This window comes from Agrilus planipennis, unplaced genomic scaffold, assembly GCF_000699045.2.
Source record: "Agrilus planipennis isolate EAB-ADULT unplaced genomic scaffold, Apla_2.0 scaffold4, whole genome shotgun sequence".
In the NCBI taxonomy this organism is placed as follows: domain Eukaryota; kingdom Metazoa; phylum Arthropoda; class Insecta; order Coleoptera; family Buprestidae; genus Agrilus; species Agrilus planipennis.
The window spans coordinates 2,910,614-2,929,139 of record NW_020442463.1 but is presented as its reverse complement, the minus strand read 5'-3'; the positions used below and the strand labels follow the sequence as shown (position 1 = coordinate 2,929,139).

The window sequence follows — 18,526 nt, the reverse complement described above, 5'->3', positions numbered from 1 at the left end:
CTAGCAAGGAGATCGGGCTGAAACTATAGCTACAAGCTATCCAAGGATGGTACTATAGAATGTCACCTCAAGGTAGGCCTAGTGGCGTCATCTCTTGGTTAGGCCGGAAACTTATCAATCCACCCTCGTAGGTTTAACGTGTATGATTTCTATGTTTTTAAACTTTGTACCGATATCATGATACGTCAGAGCCTATTCCAAGGGGAGCAGTAGCCCTTCTTGCCCTTATTAATCTCTACGGCAATGGGGTTCTACAAAAAATGGCGGCCATATTCAAATATCTTTTGATTCTGTTCAAGTGACTTAATTAAATAGATAAAAGAATCGAGGAACAAGGGAATGCAAATTCACAACCACTTAGTTTTGAAGAAAAATTCACCCTACTTAAGCTACATTTAATTGATATGAAAAAAATTTTAACTTAAAATTTCCGAGGTCAATATAAGATCAACAGGAGCGGCCTTCGGGGTGGCGAGCAGGCCAACCGCCCGGGGCCTCGCTATTGCAGAGGCCTCGCGCCTTCTTGCAGCAATCTAACTTTATTACGTAGTAATAGTACTTACTAATGCTTATTTGAATTTCTTAATAGTCTTAAAAAAGCCGCACATTTGCTGTCTTTTATTTAATTTTTCCAATTATTTATGAATAACTTTGAATTTGTCGTCAAGTATTATCATTAAAAGTAATTCCACGAAGACGAGGGCCTCGCAAAAGTTTACCCGCCCAGAACTTCTCGATGGCTAAGGCCGTCCCTGAAGATTAAAAAACAATTTCAATATCCCCGCGATTCCTTGCATGGGCTATTAATTTGACATTCTAAACAACTTTTCCCCATGATTATTTCACAAGGATGCCTTTTAAACAAAACTTTATTTTTTTTCTATTCTTGAACAGTCTGTACAGTTAAATTTGGATAATACAGACGATCTTGCATTAAAGAAGGAAACAAGTTCTGCTTGGAAAATTTTTAGATTAAATTTACAGTTTAGCAAAATGATCATATTGTAAACTTTCAAAAGAAAACATTCATAATATCACCGCGATTTTTGGATAGCCCTACATCTTGGCATTCTGATCATTTTTTTCCTACAACTTTTTTCGATTGGACCCATATTTCACAGGACTGTCATTAAACGAAACCGTTATTCTATTTTTGAACAGTCTGTCTGGTAAATCAAATTTGGATAATACAGATTGTACAGTTAAGTTTTGTTTTTCGATTAAATTTACTGTTTGGTCGTATTGAGCATATTGCGCACTTTTTGCGCTATCCTGTGTACATATACCATTTTAGCATCAGTTAAGTCTGTTCCGGTTCATCAATAACATGTACAGTGTATAAAACTTTTACTATTTAGAAATTTTAGACTGTTCCTGCTGTGCCTTTGAGCCATTGATAGACAGGCAGTTCCTTTAAATTTATGACGTATAGCTTTATGACAGTTGTCCCTCGATATTCGGGGCACACTGTAACGAATCTGATTAGTTTAGGATTGTAATTTTTGTATATAGCTCCAGAACCGACCTTTTTCCTTTACTTAGAATTTCACAACGCCTACCACTTTCCAATTCCTAGTTTCAACCAATAGTAGTCACCACCCCACTTACCCCTTGTATATAGATTAGCTTTAAATACTTAGACATGTACTATATAGAGACATTATTGATAATTCAGTTATACCAGTAAAATATTGATTCTTTAGTTATACCAGACATTATTGATAATTCAGTTATACCAGTAAAATATTGATTCTTTAGTTATACCAGACAATACTGATTATTCAGTAAAACCAGTAAATATTAATTCATCCTTTAAACCAGTAAAAATAGATTCATCTTTATACCAGTTAATTCAGATTAAGAACCAAACATAACCAATAAACCGATAATCAAGTTTGTGTTCTTATTATTTTCATCTAACTAACTACGCAAATTTAATTAGGCGCGTAGTCCGCCTAATTCAAACGGGACATTACAAAGTCCTTCCTTGTATTGACTACGGCGAAGAGATTTTTGAACCAGGGTTTTCCGGCAACTTGCCCCCCCCCCCCCGAAGTGTTCATCTGAATTTGGGTTTTACATCGAGATATCACTCCCCCGGTGGCATTGAAATTGATTATAACTAACACACTCGCTTAATTATTAATTAACATAAACATAAGTAGGCAATAAATGTGCCGCTTTCATTTAATTTTTAAAGTAAATAAAAACATCATCATAAAGTCGTCAGTCCTAAGACTGGTTGGACACCTACCTACCTCCACTCTTTCCTATCCTAAGCTAATATTCGCATTTCCCCAAAACTAGAACAACCCACATCCTCAGCTATTTGCAAACAGTAATCTAATTTAGGTCTACCTTTACTTCTCTTAACTCCTCTCTCTAATATGTCTCTGACTAGACCTTCATGTCTAAGAAGGTGTCCAACCAACCTATCTCGTTTATTTTTTATTGACTTCCTTGGAGTCCTCTGTTCTGTTTTTTCTAATATCTCTTCATTTCTAACCTTCTCTATCCACTTTATCCTCATCACATTTCAAACGTTTCCAACCTTTTCTTTTCCGCCGCGCACACCGGCCATGTTTCACACCCGTACAGCGCCGCGCTCCAAACATACATCTTCAACAAACTTTTTTGAATTTCTAAATTAACCGTTCGCAAGCATAGAAGTGACTTCGTTTTACTGAAGGCGACACGAACCTACGCTATCCTCTGCTTTATATTTCGAGAAATTTTTACATTAAAGTAACCAGATGTATAACATAGATTTTTCCAAATGTCGCTATCTTTTTATTACATAGGTCCTTTTTAAATCATTACATCTCAATTATTAAGTATTGTTGTTATTTTACCTACACAAGTACGTAATATTGTAAGTACACAGAGACTTAACTCATAAAAAACTTCTTCACTAACAGCACTTTTCCACACTTTTCAACCACGACTCCATCAAAACATTAAATAATAGCATGCCCTTAATAACCGTTACTGAAGTCAGCTTAAGTTGTTTACTCTCAAGATGACGTAGCAACAGTTGCGTTAAATCCTACCTTGTTAGCTTTATTGTATCACGGTTCTCCGAAGAGTTACATTTACGGACACATACAGGGTGTTTTTAATGTTAGATAATGTAAATATTTTCATTTCTTATTCTATTTGAAAGAAAGTAGGAATAAATGCATTTCTTATCGTTACCTTTATCACATGCCAGCGCTAACGTTAAGCAATCGTGTTGGTCCAATAAAATTGCTGTTGCATCTAATTAATACGGTGATCATCTCCTAAAGTGGTTTATTGGTAACAGTTGAAAGGATAAATTTGTTTGTTTTTACACAATGTTACCAACAGCAAAAAGTGAAGTGGTTATAAGTAATAAAAACTGAAAACAAAATTACTGTTATTTTCAATGTCAACGTAGGAAAGAATTAGTGATTTTTGGATGGATACATACGTAAAAATTAAGTGTTGAATAGCAAAAAAGAACTGTGAGAAAAGATGTTGAAAGTTCATTCAAATTAATTTCTGAAAAAAATTAATTATAAGTAAGAAACTGTTAGTATATTAATAACCAGAATAAATTTTTAAAACTTTTTGTTTTGGACGTGTTATTATTTGAACGGGAGTTGGTGTTTTCAAATTCGTTATTAGAAGGTAAGAAAATATGGACGGGAATTATGTGTCAATAACGGACTATATACCTACATACTTGATTTGGACAGGAGTTAAGGTGCATCGTTCTAACATACCTATACGATATACTTATAAATATACAGTAGATTTCGGGTATAACGACGACGAAGGAACACTGCATTTTCGTCATTATATCCGGAAGTCGTTACAGGTAAAGGTAAAGAGATACAGACACGTACAAATCTGCATCTAGGGGTCATACTCTCACACTTATTCAAAAGTTTACTAAACACAGTTGCTACTCAGAATATCCCCTTGTAACTGAACCATTGTAACGTACACTCTTACCTACCTACCTACCTACCTACCTACCTGGCTAACGTCTATGAACAAACGGCAAAGGTCACTACACTTGCTGACCATCTGTGTGGATGCAAACAAATGATAAGAATGATCTTTGTGTCTTGCCAGCTGATTCCGGTCGCTATATCGGCATGGGATTATTAGGGATTTGTTACAAATGATTCATTAAAAACAGTCGCTACACCCGAACTCGGCGTTACATCCGAAGTTACTTTAGTCACATCAATTTGTACTAAAGTATGATTTAAATTCAAGGGACTTTGACGTCGTTATAGCAAAATGGTCGCTATAACCAAGGTCGTTATAAATGAAATCCACTGTAATTGACTTTTAAAAATAACTTCAATTTTTCACTTGATAACTATTAATACTTCTTTTTAATTATCAATAGGTGTTGGTGTTGTGTATGCTTACCGTATTGTATGGATTCATGTCGAAATCAAAATCACTATTGTCCCAACTGCGAGGCTTTCTTGGGAACATACACCAACTAACGATCGTTTTAAATAAGAAGTATGGTACCTTTGTTACCTGCGATTAGTATAATAGTTTATATTTTTTTTAAGATGTTTATCATGGCTGGTTTTTCATAAAAGTATTTTAATAATTGCGTTTGTATTAAATATGTTATTGTACATTTCAAAGCAAAGATTTTGTTCTATAGTACATATAATTTTTTACCATACTCACCCCTATCGAAAGTAAGATAGATTCAATAAAAAAGGGCTACTCTCTTAAATATTTTCAGTGAATAGTAACTGAAAATCAGTAACTATTCAAATGGCAACAGTGCCAAGTGCGTAAGTGAAATTCAGTTACGTTCACTGAAAAAATCGGTTGCATATAGTGACGAGGATATGGAATTTCACTTATGTCATCAGTAATTATTTACTTATGTTACCAGTAATTTATCGATAAGGATAACGGCTAAATAATTAGTAATTAATTTTTCAATATAATTTAACGAACTTACAAAATATACGTACAACATCAGTAAAAAAATAGTTAAGATAGTTAATATGAATAAAAGAGTAGTTCAAAATAATATATTTTTAAAAAAGTATTTTTATTATCTTAAGTGGTCATCTTCAATATGTGAAATATTAATTTGCACTGACGATACTACACTGCCTGGCTTAACTTCCATTTTATATGACGATGCATTACGCACTATTTTCAAAATTTGGTAATTAAAACGAAAGCTTTATAAGGAAAAAATTTCAATATCGTTGCTAAAAATGGGTTGGGAAATTGTGCCTTACGAAATGTTTTATTCATTTCCTTCAACGGCCTGGTATACAAAAAACTCAAAATTTATTTCTTAAGGGGCTTCAGTAGCACAACGAAAGTTTTTAAAGAAGAAAAAGGCGGAGATATGGTCGGAATTATTCGTAATTAATCGCTCTATATTGCTATTTTGTTCTATTAATTATTTAATAACTTACTCTTCAACTGTGAAATTAATGTACGTTTGTGACATTTTTGTGTTATAACCTTAAAAAAGAGTAATTCATTAACTACTTACAAGTTCAGTGTTTGTATAGTTTTATATAATCATTTTAACATACAAATAAACAGATATTAGATTATTTTACTAAACTATATGAAATTAAATGTAAAACAAATAACTTTATACTTACTTGCTCAAGAATAAAAACAATACCCACACAACTGCTCCATAAATCATAATAGACAGTAGCACTACCGGTGGCGTAAAAAATTATCAAATTTTACTGAGAAAATCTATTAAATAACAAAATTACTGGCTCTTCAGTAATTTCCCTATTTAACTGAAAAAAGAAAAAACAGTAATCATTCACTGACAATATTAAAGAGAGTAACATTCCTACCGGGTAAGAAAACTAGAATGTGCCATTAATAATATTGATATATATTTTTTCTACCATTTTTCTTTCTTCATTAAAATAGATTGTTAAATAATGTGAAGCAACTTGCTACAATTCTTTTCGTTTGTTAGTGACTGACTTAGTGTGTTACATTGGAACTGTTTCTGTTGTTAGTACTCGCCAGTCACGCCACTGTTGATTAATAATAACTCGCACGAATTTTTTCTATGCAAAACAAATTCACAAGTCACGTGCATTGGATTTATATTAATTTACAATATGGCGAACAAGACTTTAAACTATATCAATATTACAGCAAAATAGATCTTTTAGTTACCTGTAGTCCAGACAAGTTGGACCTTTGAGTGATACATTTGGAATAGACCTGATCTTTGCATGTAAATTAGTAACAAATTACATACATCATTAATAAATTTGTGCGTACGCTCAGAAATGTAAGGAAGTTTGTTTATAATTAATTTAAGGTCGTTTTTTCTGTTTTTTTTTTCTATAACATTTTTCGACTAAATCATTAAAAAAAATATATAGAATAAAGAAGAGAACGTTACTTAGAATCACTTTTTCCGTAAGGGTAAGGAGGTTCGATTTTTCAGTTATAAATTTTCTTCAATAAATGAGGATTTATCGAGAAAAAGCGATTTCTTTTGATAATCTCACATATAGGAAGTATACTTCTATCATATCCCATCATTAAAATTATATTTATATTTTAAAGTTATTTTTGACTATTTGTTTGTCAATTCGATTTTTAGGGAATACTTTTACTGGTCCCAAATTAAAGGTTTTTTATTACATTTTATAATTTTTTTATAAAATTGTTAAAAATTAAAAAACCTTTTAGGGCCTATTATAATACACTTCCTACATATTCGTAACGGATCAATAAATGTTTGGTAGCATTAGGAAGTTAATTTTTTTTTTTATTAACAAATTAATTGTTGCTTACCTATTTATTCGATCAGGATAAAGTTTTAGCAAGATTAATAGCTATAAAAAAGGCTTCTTTTCTCAAAATTTCAATACAATAGTAACCTCATTTCTATATTAAAAGTGGACACCAACGAAGTCGTTTTTTCTCGATAAATCATCACTTATTGCAGAAAATTTATCACTGAAAAATCGGACCCCCTTAACCATATCTAAGAAGATATTTTAAGCAACATTATCATTTAAGTTTTTCTATTAAATATTTAGAAAAAAGTAGGTAGTCGGAGAAAAACGAGAAAAACATCGAAAATACGAACAACCTAAATTGTTTATAAACAAAGCTCTTTACATTTTTGTGCCGGCGCGCAAATTTATTAATGATGTATGTAATTTTTACTAATTTACTTGCAAAAATCAGATCTATTCTAAACTATCAAAAACAAATGGTAATTTTTCAGCTAATTCGCCTGAACTGCTACTATAAAAAATGGTTAAAGGACTATGCAGTCTGCTATGTTGAATTTGCTTCCTTATAAGTTTTTATACATACATAATATATAGCAATATGTAATTTTCATTTTAATTTTTTGTTATTTTATGTTATTATATAGGCAGGTACTTAGCATTTTAATCTTTGATTTATAAAAATATAAAAAATAGTATTTGTTGCTTATGATTAAACATTTATACATATAAAAATTATTGTAGGTTCATTTTCTAAATACCATATGCCAATAGTAAAAACATTACTAATACCCTATTGTTGAAAACGAAACCTAAGGGGCAGTTGTGTAAAACAGCATAAGCAGTACAATACCTAGTGTTTTAGGTTCAATAATTTTTTTAAAAAATGACTAGATTCTGGCATCTGTTACAGTTGTAGATAAATGGACTTCTTTTGCCGTTACCATTATTATTAAAAATACAGTCGTATAAGAAAAAAATGATCATAACATTTTGACTTGCAAAACAGTAGTTTTAATGTTTAATAAAAATGGCCGTAAATAATATATGCAGATTGTTCCAGTTAAAATAACGAAGTTTATGTTATTTTCCGGTATAACCGGAAGTCCTACATAGATGCCGTTATTTCGGTTGAAGAGAGAATACCCATTAACGCTATTGTCCAAATTTTGAAATTTAAATCGAAGTAGTTTCCGAAATGTTCTAATGAGTAGACACTGCTTTATCTCATTATGAAAATAATACCAATGGTTCTACATCAATCAAAAGGAAATTGGTTAACCATTTTCCACAAATAATAAAAAAAATTAAATGAGGGTTGTAGACTAAGGTTGTCAAAAAAAAAGCGAAAACTATTTTCGCCGCCCTTCCTATTTTCACAATTACATAAATTTTATTTAAATTGTACCTACACAAAAACTTACATTTTTATTTTAGTCTTTGAAGAGATGAGAGGCTATTCAAGTATTACATAAGCACCAAAGGAGGATGGGGGTCTTTATTCTTTTTTTTGCAGTTTTAGCTCTTTTATAGTCGTCATCGGAAACGGGGAGGGAAGTTTAGTAACATCATCCACGTAGCAATAAGGGAAGACTCCTTTCCGTAACACAAGTTGAAAATAATGAGGATCTGGAAAGTGCTTTTTCACTTACAAGCATTGATGAGGATCAAATTCTTCCGACAGCTTGTCGAGGGAGGAAACCATGAAACGAAAGGAATCGAGAAATCTAATATTCACGAACACATTTTGAATTGACTCGTCTGTATCAGTTTGAACACTATCAACTCGTAATAATTTGGAAAACGATATGTGTTTTTCTTTATTTTGAGCTATTACGTTAAATTTAACACCGTTCACAGTCATTTCCTTTAGAAACAAGTGACATTCATATTCGGATAGTTTGTCGAAAAAGACAGCTACATAGCTAGGTAGTTTGTAATTTAAATCACATCTGGAATGAGCGGCCCCTAATCGAACTTTACCGGTCAAATGAAAATGACAATGATCATGCACGTCATCGTCCAGAAAGGGTACTTCGCAAATATTGCAAGAGATAGCGTCGGAGAAGAGACGTATTTCTTCATCTGTCAGGAGTATCATGGGAGAAGCGATCTTAAAATATCAGAGATAAATATCATAAACGTCTCGATCGAGAGTTGTAACAAATTGATTGGCACAATTGGGTCCCTGATGTGATCTGAATTTGGAGAAGGAATCATTGAAGGAACACTTTATCAATTAAGCAAGGGAATGGGGTTGATGTGTGTGGGTGAATGTCTTGTTAGGGTCGTGAAAGCATGTATGAATAGGTCGCAAAGTCTGCGTACACAACAAATGGTACTTTGATATGTTTCTGGTAATTTTCAAATTTAAAAATGTGATTGGGGACGAACCTACCCATCTTATCCATCTTAAAATCACCGGTGGGAAGGTTGGTGTAGACATGATTGCAGTCATGCTGCTGATGACGATGTAGGTGGGCTAAAGTGGAGAAATATTGTAGGCAATCGTCGCATAAGAATTTGCGATGTCCAGTTTTAGAAAGTTGTTGAGAAAGTAAACGGGACATGTCCTTTATCCAACAGTAATGATTATTTCCTAGATCATCGTCGAGCAAGAAGAGCAGATTGAAGTGTCTGTCGCTTGATGGGTGAGTAGTTAAGGGGGCCAACGATTTCCTATATCCACTTTCCATCTTCCAAAACGGATTCAGTCTCGTAGACATTCACAGAGCAATGGTTCTTCGATTCAAATTTTGGCATGTCAGTTAATTTCATAGGAAATTGGATACCATCGTAGTCCAAAGTGCGAGAGTAATGCAGATAGGAAGTAGTTCTTTGCGGGTTCGCTTGTGCGAGATGCAAAGCTGACGTAATTGACCATCGTTTCGCATATTCATAACCGCTTTCTTCAGTAAAATTTGTTTCAGTGAGGGAATATAGGAAGACGCTCTCAGCAGATTGTACTTGTTAAAGTTGATTTTAAGGAAAAGAACCCTTTCTAAAATCCATCCTATAGAAATGGGAAAATGTTAACCGTTGTTAAGTGAAAAGAAACATATAGTAAAATGATCAGTTACCTGACTCTCTTTCTTGAAACTCTGACGCTTTAGCCTCAAATATCTCAAAGAAATTTAATAGAAGATTGGGAAGATCGATCGAGCGAGTCACAACTTTGTTGTTTGTGTTGAAGGATTTAATTTCAAGCAAAAGTTTGGTTTCGTGCACGTAAAGTTCAAAAACTTCGAGATTTATTTTAAGCGTGTCGTGGAGGTGGATCTGATTACGTACAACACGCAAGCATTTGTGGAGAATATCAGTGAAAAAGTCGTTATATGATAAAAGGTATTTCGCGGACGTAATACGAAACGGAGGAAACTGATTCCCTCTTCAGGAGGTGAGCAACAATTTTGCTTGTGCTATAGGGTGCGCAGATGACCGTTGTACGAAGATTCAGGAACATAAATTTTGTAGGTTTTACTCTAGCGGCCGGAAGAGCTTTTTGATGTCTTTTTAAATTATCAGATCGCGTAAAAAATGTATCGCAGTCCGGTCAACGAATGATATCGGCTAGATGTAATAAAGGTGTCTGAAGAATAATAGAGGATGACCGTGTGCGAAGCAGATTTAACAACGTAAGAAAATGTAAAGGAGTGGGAGAATATGAAAAAAGTGAGGGTATTGAGAGGGGCAGGGAGCAGAAGATATTTAAAAGAGAAGTATAGAGGAAGCGAATTAAGTGAAATGGGACAGTGTGATGGGGCTGACGTGTCACTGATAAGCTTGGACGAGTCGGAGCAGTCAGCAACGTTAGAGGAGTTTTTCCACAACGTTCAGTTGGCGAGCAAGACACTCAGGGGCGCAACAACGTTACAATTTGACTGGTATCATTTCGACGAGCTTGAATTATTTGAACCGAACTTTCAAGTTGTGTTATTACCTGAATCGACTACTGGAATTGACTGGGTGCCCAACCCAATCGAGTGGGTGCTCGGGCACCCGCGGACCCCCCTTGTTGCGCCCCTGAAGACAGCAACGGTCGGTGGAGGAAACTTATGCCACAATATAAACTATATATTAGGTTTATACTGTGCTTATGCGTAGGAGATGTAGCCACGGAAACGATAGCAGTGCCTGTGGCTAGTACATCGCGAACGCCGGCAAGGGGCAGTAAATCCGTAAGTGTGAAGTCTAAGAAGCAGACGTACAATAGAAGAGTGTCGGGCGGTCCGTTGGATTATTTAAAGCTTATGGACCAGGTGCGAGAAGCAGTGAAGACACTTCAACGGAAGAAGCGAGAATAGGAAGGTGAAATAAAGGACCATGACATGAAGGACGCTTCACTATTGGAACAAATAAAGCGGAGAGAGAAAGAGTTGGAGGACCTGAGGAAAAGTCGTGAAAATAGCAGTAGGTCGGTGGTGGAAGGTAGAAAGCGAGTGGAAGAGGTGGAGCAGAAGTTAAACGAATTGCAAACAAAATTAATAGTGTAAATGTAGTAATATAAAATAAAGATTGTATTATAAGATATTTTATCTAATAATTCCAGTTTTAAGAAAATTCTGTTGTATAAAACAAATGCAATAAAATGTTATATGTAATGACATTCCGCAATCTGAGGACAATTTAACACGAAATACATGTTCGTAAATTTGAAGCTTCAGTTTGTTAGGATCCGGGACTGTTGGCATATAGATTGGCCTCTGATTCAGTCATATTGGATGTATGGGTGTAGTGTTGCGGTGAACTGTTGTAAAATCGGTTATATATGTACGACTTCAACCTGTCTTGTGCGTAACTGTGCCAGGGCCCAACATCAGAAGTGTAGTGATTAAAAAAATATTTTTGCTTCAATAATGGAAGTGGTATAATATTTTAATTTTAAATTGGTATCACGGGAATAACAACATATTTTAAACAGTAGAACTACAAATGCTTGATGTGTAAAGTACCATAGATCATATTAAATTTTACAGGCAGATATTCGAGAACTTACTATTGCAAGGGGAATATCTGTTAAATTGATAAGACGTGTTGTTTAATTCTGGGGTGGAAGGTAGAATAATAGAAGTCTTGCAGCGCAGTCGACTTATTAGATATATATTTACATATATTTACAGAGATCTCCAAACTAATTATTAATTATGACTGTACAAGTGCTTGTGCTAGTTCAAGTGCTTCTTTTGAAGTCCTTGGTCACTGCATATATCTAGAACTTAAAAAGTAGGAATAAATGCCAAGGCTGATGTGGCGAATGTCACCATTGGTGATTAACCCTTTATAACATCTCCGTAGATACAAAACGGGGCTTTCAAAACTCAAAATATTGCAAGAGAGGGATGTTTATAATCATAATCATCCTCGAAGGGTCAACGGTCAAATAAACACAACGCCGCCTTTTATGTTCGCAATATACATACTGGAACTTTATGACCTGCATCAAAACGAACGGTCTTGACTCTACTGGATTGTACCGCTCACCTGACGGAAGTAGACCTCAATCTCCAGGAAGGAAGCGCACCGTAAAAAGTGATGTAGTAATACATTTGAAACAGTTGCAGAGAGAAGCTGATGTGTTACAGAAAAGAAGTCTTCTGCTGAAGGATTTTTTTTTAAGATTATTCTCGAGGAGGGGAAATCTTCAAAAACAACCCCTGAATTTTACCGACTAAAACCCTCCTCGAGTGGGGAGATAAACCCTGAGGGTTACTCATGTCCGAGAAGAGAATGGAAGGTTGGGATTTGGGAGAGAGTTGAGAAGGGAAAATGATTAAGCGTGGGGGGATTCGAGGGGGGGGGGATAATCGTCGGAATAGGTAGTCCACCTCGGGAGTGATGGGTGGACACTCGCGGTAAAAACCGAAGCTAGGGGTAATCGAGAGGGAGTGGCTCATTGTAGAAGGTGACAGGGCCTTCGGAAACGGTTGTTTGTCTTCGGGCCGAAGTTGGAGAGTGTCAAAATGGTGGGGTTTGCGTGGCCTGACACTGAGGCCCGGAGATTTGCTGCGAATGAGTTTGCAGCCTCAGGTAGAGAAGGTAAATCGGTTTCTTTCAGAATTTGGGTGTTTCTGACGAACTAGGGATAGTTTAGTGCAGAACGAAGGATCCGCATGTAGGTGCCTTGAAGAGGTTTCATGCGGTGAGGAAGGGCGCAGCTCCAGACGAGGATGGCGTAGGAGCAAATGCTCCTGATTATTGCGTTAAACGCACGGATTTTCGTATGTTGGGCGATGGAGTCGTTTCGGAAGAAAGGCTTAAGTGAGATGAATGCACCCAGTGCCTTGTTACGGGTAGTTGCGATGTGGAGCTGCCAGTTTACAGTCCTAGGTGGGTGACAGAATTGCTCCACTTGATGGGACGGTTGGAAAGATGGAGAGAGGTTTTCGGGACCTACGAGAGAAGAAAATTGCTTCCGATTTGGTCTCGTTAATGGAAAGTTTCCATTTTCGGTACCAGTTAGAACCATGGGCAGAAACTTATTAATTCTCCCTATGCATTGAAGAATGGTTTGGGCGGAGTTTATGAGGGCAATGTCGTCAGCGTAGAGAGCTGTCAAAGTAGAAGTGTCGGAGGATACGTCCGCACAGAACAGGTTAAATAGAATAGGTGATAGTTTAGAGCCCTATGGGACACCGGCTGTGACGCTTTTGCTGGCAGTTTACTGGGGAGACAGATGACAGTGGCTTCTTTCCAGACCAGAGGGAAGTGGTGGAGCCGCATGATGGCGTTTGTGATGTTGCACAGTGCGATTATGTGCTTTGGCGGCAGGACTTTGAGGACTCTGTTTTGAATTCCATCAGCGCCAGGGCCTTTCCTCTTTTTCTGATAACGGATAGTAAGGGAGATTTCATGGGGTGTAGTGTGTCTGAAGTCAGAATTTAGGAGAACGAAGTTCTGAGATACGGCTTTGGTACGCTCGTGAAAGTCAACAAAGTCTGCTGGACTAGGTACTGGGAGGACTGAAGACTGATTGCAGCTTTTTCTTCGACTAAAGAATAGGTGGAGCCGTTCTGTTTTAGTGGCGGGAGATGGGGATCTCTGTTACGAAGAGAACGGATCACTTTCCAAGGGCTTCGGGGGTTTGTTTCACCCTGAGCGATATAATCATCGAAGGATACGCTGCAGAATTTAGTGAGACGAGTTTTTAGTTCTCTTTGAAGGGCGTTTACTTCTGCACGGTGTGCGGGGACACGGTGTCGTTATGTTGATTGGACGACCGACTTTAATGGGGGCTGGAAGGTGGTCCGAACTTAGTGCGTCAATGACGATAGGATTAGCGGAAAGTGTAAAATTTTTGGTGACGAAAATCTCAAGGATGTCAGGGAATTGATTGTGGGGGGCAGGGAGAAACGTGGGGTCATCGGGTGCTTCAACTGTGAGGTTGAAGTGAAGAATTTTGGCAAGAAGTGAGTTGCCTTTAATATTTGTTTGTCGACAGCCCCAAGAGACGTGTTTAGCGTTGAAGTCACCTGCAACGATGGTCGGAGCGCCTGGGGGGAGTAGAGGGGGGAGTTCAAAAAGGTCTCTGTCCGAAGGGGGAGAGTAGAGAGAAATAATCCTAAGAGGGCCGGTGGCTAACGAGATTTCGATGCCTATCGTTTCCAATGAGTTTGTGGCCAAAGAGATAGGCCTGTGCTTTCAAGAATTCCTAATTAGAATGGCGATCACGGTCCCTTCTGTAGGATGAGAAGTTTGGGACGAAAAGTTTGATTTTTTCGGGCAGGTGAGTTTCGGTTATGCAAATAATACCGATTGACTTATCCTCGAGGAAGTGCTCGAGTTCAGTCAATTTACCTCTAATGCTTTGCGCATTCCAGGTAACTATGCGAAGATTGTCTGGGTGGGCTGTATTACACATTGGTGGGTGTTTGTAGGACGGTGACCAGACTTGCTACCATCATTTGAACGATGGCCTGGATCCTCTGTTCAAGAGAAGAAGCTGCAGGGATTGGCGTAAGATTTTTGGGGGAGATACCTTCCGGGGATGAATGTTGGACGGGACGCTAGTTGCACGGACTTTTGTGTGTTGAGGATACTACAGATTTTTTTCCTCTTTGGAATCTTGGGGCAGCCGCGGTATGTGGTGCGGTGACTTCCTTTGCAATTAGCGCAGGAAGGAGTAGCATCTTTCTTGTCCTTTGTAGTGATATGGTTGCTGAAGGAATGGAAAGGTGTGGGAATTCATATGATTTGGAGGAGTGGGATGTGAGTAGGGTGAAAATATTTTCAGAAGGAGGAAGATGAGTGTTGGGAAAGCGAAGATCTCTTGAGTTGTTAATATAAAAGAAGAAATATATTGTGTAGTCATTAGTGGTGTAAGCAGTATGGGATCGTGCTTCGAGAACCGTTCATTAAAATTATTTAGTGGTAGAGGAGTCAGTGTGTACCTACGCGTTCTAGGGAAAAAGGCAGGTGTTAAACGTGTAGGTGATATCACGTCTCCAAACCGCATTCTGATGGTGGTTGAGCGGCGAAGAACTTGTTCTGTAGGAGGAAGCGGGATAAGAGGGGAGAAATTGGTAAGCGAAGAACGTTGTGTCTCTGGCGTTGTCTCATTATTTATGGTTGTCTCATTCTGTTGTTATGTGCAGTGGACGCAGAAATTCGGATGGATGTTTGGTAAGAATGAGAAGAAGCCGACGGGGCGAAGTCCCGTTTTAGGAAATTTAGGACGGGTGCTGTAAGTAGAATGAAATATTTACTGAGATTTCTTGTATTAATGGTGTAATGTTTATAACAATTATGTTTTTGTTTACAGTATGATTTAATTGGAGTCGTAACGACGATGGCGTTATTCGTTGCTACAACCTCCACGACGGTGGCAACGGGTAGGAAGAAGCTGGGGATGATGTTTATTTCTGGTGACATGGAGACGGGAAGACTCGTTGGTGATTACGTCAGCAATATTTATTAATTTATTTTTCTGCAAAATTTCGTAGGTTCTGATTTGAACAAATATTATATTCAGGTATTCCCCAAAATAATACATATCAATAATACTAAAATTCTGTTTACGTGGGTAATACATGAACGGCCTCTAAAAGTCGAGTCTCTTGTGTGCAAAGGAAAGTTTGTGTTCTTTTCCATATGATACAAACTTTATAAATTACAACAGAATAATTAATTTCAATTAAAAATGTGAACAAACGTAAAATTAAGCATGTTCATTTCGAGAGGTCTGATATCACTTCATTTACATACATAATTCAGAATCGCAAGATTTTAAGCATCCATTTAGGACCTGAGAATCTAAGAATTAACAAAGGATTGTAAAGATTTCGGCTCTTCAAACAGATTATATCCTGATCGTTAGTGTTTTATTGTCGCTAAGAGCATATAAGTACCTATTCTTTTCATGCCTTTGCTAAACTTTCAAAAACTCCTGCATCATGACATTTATGATTCAATATAATGGAGTGCTAAATGTAAATAGAATATAAAAAAGTATTTTGGCGAAATCCATCAGACGATTCGTGTTTCTGTTTTTGTACGAATGTTATGATTTCAACTTTTATAATTGTAGGTACCTATTATACGACTTGAACTATAATAACGGCTTTTGTACCTATCATAAAGTGAACCGTTAATGTTCGACACTTCGACTTTCAGCTTTTGTTATTTATATTGTCTATGAAGAAATGTCGTTTCTACAGTTAGATACAGAACAGTTCTTGTTTACAGATTTTTATCAACACAAAAATTGCGAACCAAGACGGTAACGTCTTGCTATGAGGTACGAATTATTAAAAACTGGTAAGAATCCCAAGAAATCACATCTAATATTACTGGGGAGAGAACCTAATTCTATCTAATACTGAAAAAGCATTTCTGCCGCCTCTACATTTGTGCCGTCCGAGGCTCATGGCCCCATTGCATCCCCTTCCACGCTACGCCATTGTCTTGGTTTAAAAATTTCCGTTTGCTACTTCTAAAAAAAAGTAATAAAATGTTATAATAGTTTACGGTTTCAGAATAATCTGACAAAGTATCACCTTAATTTTTTAATTTATTTAATCTGGTACGAATTACACTCATGCCAAAAAACTTAAAATCATTAATTAATGAAATGTATATAAATTATTGTTACAATTAATTGAATGTCAATAAAAACACAATCTTAACTACATTAATGCGAGTTAACTTTTTTTGCAGAACTTTAGTATGCTTTAGTTCTGCTTATCATATGCCAACTGAAAACTGTATTTCTTTAATATTGAGGATATTCAAAAAACGCTCTAAATGAGAATGTAAGTACTTGTTTCATATTTTTGTGAAATTTTATCAAAATAATTCTAACCGATATTGTGATTCAAATTATTACCTTATTATCCTAAAATTATTTCGATTTGACATCTAATCGTATATGTCATACAAAACTAACTTTGCGAACTCATGATTTTGTTTGATTCAAATTATCCTGTAAGCTTCCCATTGCTGTCTAATTCACAAACAGTATTCTGTCCATTTTGTAATGATATTGTCAGGACTAAAATAAAACTAAAAGTTCCATCAAGAATTCCTAAGAAAATGTTCTTACTTTTCACCACAATTTGGTACAATTCCCTTGTTCTTTTATAACATTGTCTACATATGATCATTTCTTTCAGCACATGCCTTACTGCAAGTTGTATAAATGTTGATCATTTTTGTCCCCAATGCCATGAATATATTGGAACAAGTACAAAGTGAAGTAAATGATACTATTTCGTTAACAAGTATTTATTTATATATAACAATCATTATCCTTAAAATGATTAATACTTAAATTAGCAATTCAAAAAATAAAACAAGTTTGTCACAGCATGTATCTCAAATTTGTAAAATTACAACAATCAAATGTGGAATGCCTCATATTGTAACAAAAATAAAACGACTTAACATGCAGGCATATCAATCACTATATAATTAGTTAATTTAGTTCGTTTTTGTTAATTATTGCTTATCTTCTTGATAACGTCCTAAGCAACAAAAAATGAATGTTCCACTTGGGATAATCAACATCGACAGTATCCAGCATTTCTAACCGTTTTCACATGATGATGCCCATATCAAACAGTTCCCAACGCCACTATAGCATATCAGAAACACTGCAGCCAAAAAAACTAAACTACAAATAGTGCATGGTTTTCGTTCCAAAAAGAAACCAATTAAATACAGGACCATGAACATAACATGAGTTTGGACTAAAGCTGGGTTAACTGGTTTTGGTATTAATAACACAGGAATTAACCATTGTAGGCAGTACATTTTCTTTTAATTTCACTAGTTAACGTCTTTAATGGTAACTAAAAACTTCTAGTCAAAATTTTCATACATTTTACTTCTCAATTTCGTCAAACGTCAGACACAATCAGCCATTTTAATGTAGATTTTTTCTGCGAAACGATCAAAACACACGTCATTTTACATTTATAAATTCTTTCTTAACTTAATTATCATACGAACCGTAAAACATCACTATTTAATGATTAGATAGAAATAAGTTTTCTTTCATTAGCCATAATTTCGTCGTTAGAAATACATTCCATTATTCGAGGTTAGCTCCCATAGATAAGAAATATATAAATTTTATACTGAAAGGAGCAGACAATAAGTCAAAACGAACTTTGCCGAAATGTTAGTCGAGTCACAGTCTAATGGAAGTTACAAATACTTGGCTCTGTGATTAAATTTATAATGTTTACAATATACTTTAACAGGGTAGCCTGAAGGTCTGCCTGCTCTGATCCCAGTTTTTCTGTAGTTTCTATGGTTCACTCTGCTCCTGCTTATAT

The 18,526-nt window shown here is 35.9% G+C and overlaps 2 protein-coding genes and 1 long non-coding RNA gene across 4 annotated transcripts in view; 2 read left to right on the top strand and 1 right to left on the bottom strand.

Moving 5' to 3' along the window:
• LOC112906544 (lipopolysaccharide-induced tumor necrosis factor-alpha factor homolog) overlaps positions 1-7,715 on the top strand; it is a 34,434-nt gene extending 26,719 nt beyond the window's left edge. The window contains exon 4 of the mRNA XM_025980844.1: positions 4,385-7,715. Coding sequence (XP_025836629.1) covers positions 4,385-4,487 — 103 coding nt within the window. The 3' untranslated portion in view covers positions 4,488-7,715. The remainder of the gene's footprint in view (positions 1-4,384) is intronic.
• A 5,743-nt stretch (positions 7,716-13,458) lies between these two features.
• Positions 13,459-17,442, top strand: LOC112906545. 2 transcript variants are annotated; one of them, XR_003232403.1, is made up of 5 exons: positions 13,459-15,271; positions 15,344-15,432; positions 15,511-15,640; positions 16,434-16,999; positions 17,360-17,442. It is a non-coding gene; the product is annotated as an uncharacterized LOC112906545 (long non-coding RNA). The 2 variants fall into 2 exon arrangements; XR_003232402.1 differs by having other exon boundaries at positions 13,459-15,432.
• A 13-nt stretch (positions 17,443-17,455) lies between these two features.
• On the bottom strand, positions 17,456-18,311 carry LOC108745168 (bladder cancer-associated protein). The gene is made up of 2 exons (XM_025980843.1): positions 18,198-18,311; positions 17,456-18,127 (listed from the first exon to the last, which is right to left on the bottom strand). The coding sequence occupies exon 2, from the start codon at positions 17,997-17,999 to the stop codon at positions 17,772-17,774; it is 228 nt and encodes a 75-aa protein (XP_025836628.1). The 5' UTR covers positions 18,000-18,127; positions 18,198-18,311; the 3' UTR covers positions 17,456-17,771.
• Between the last annotated feature and the right edge of the window lie 215 nt (positions 18,312-18,526).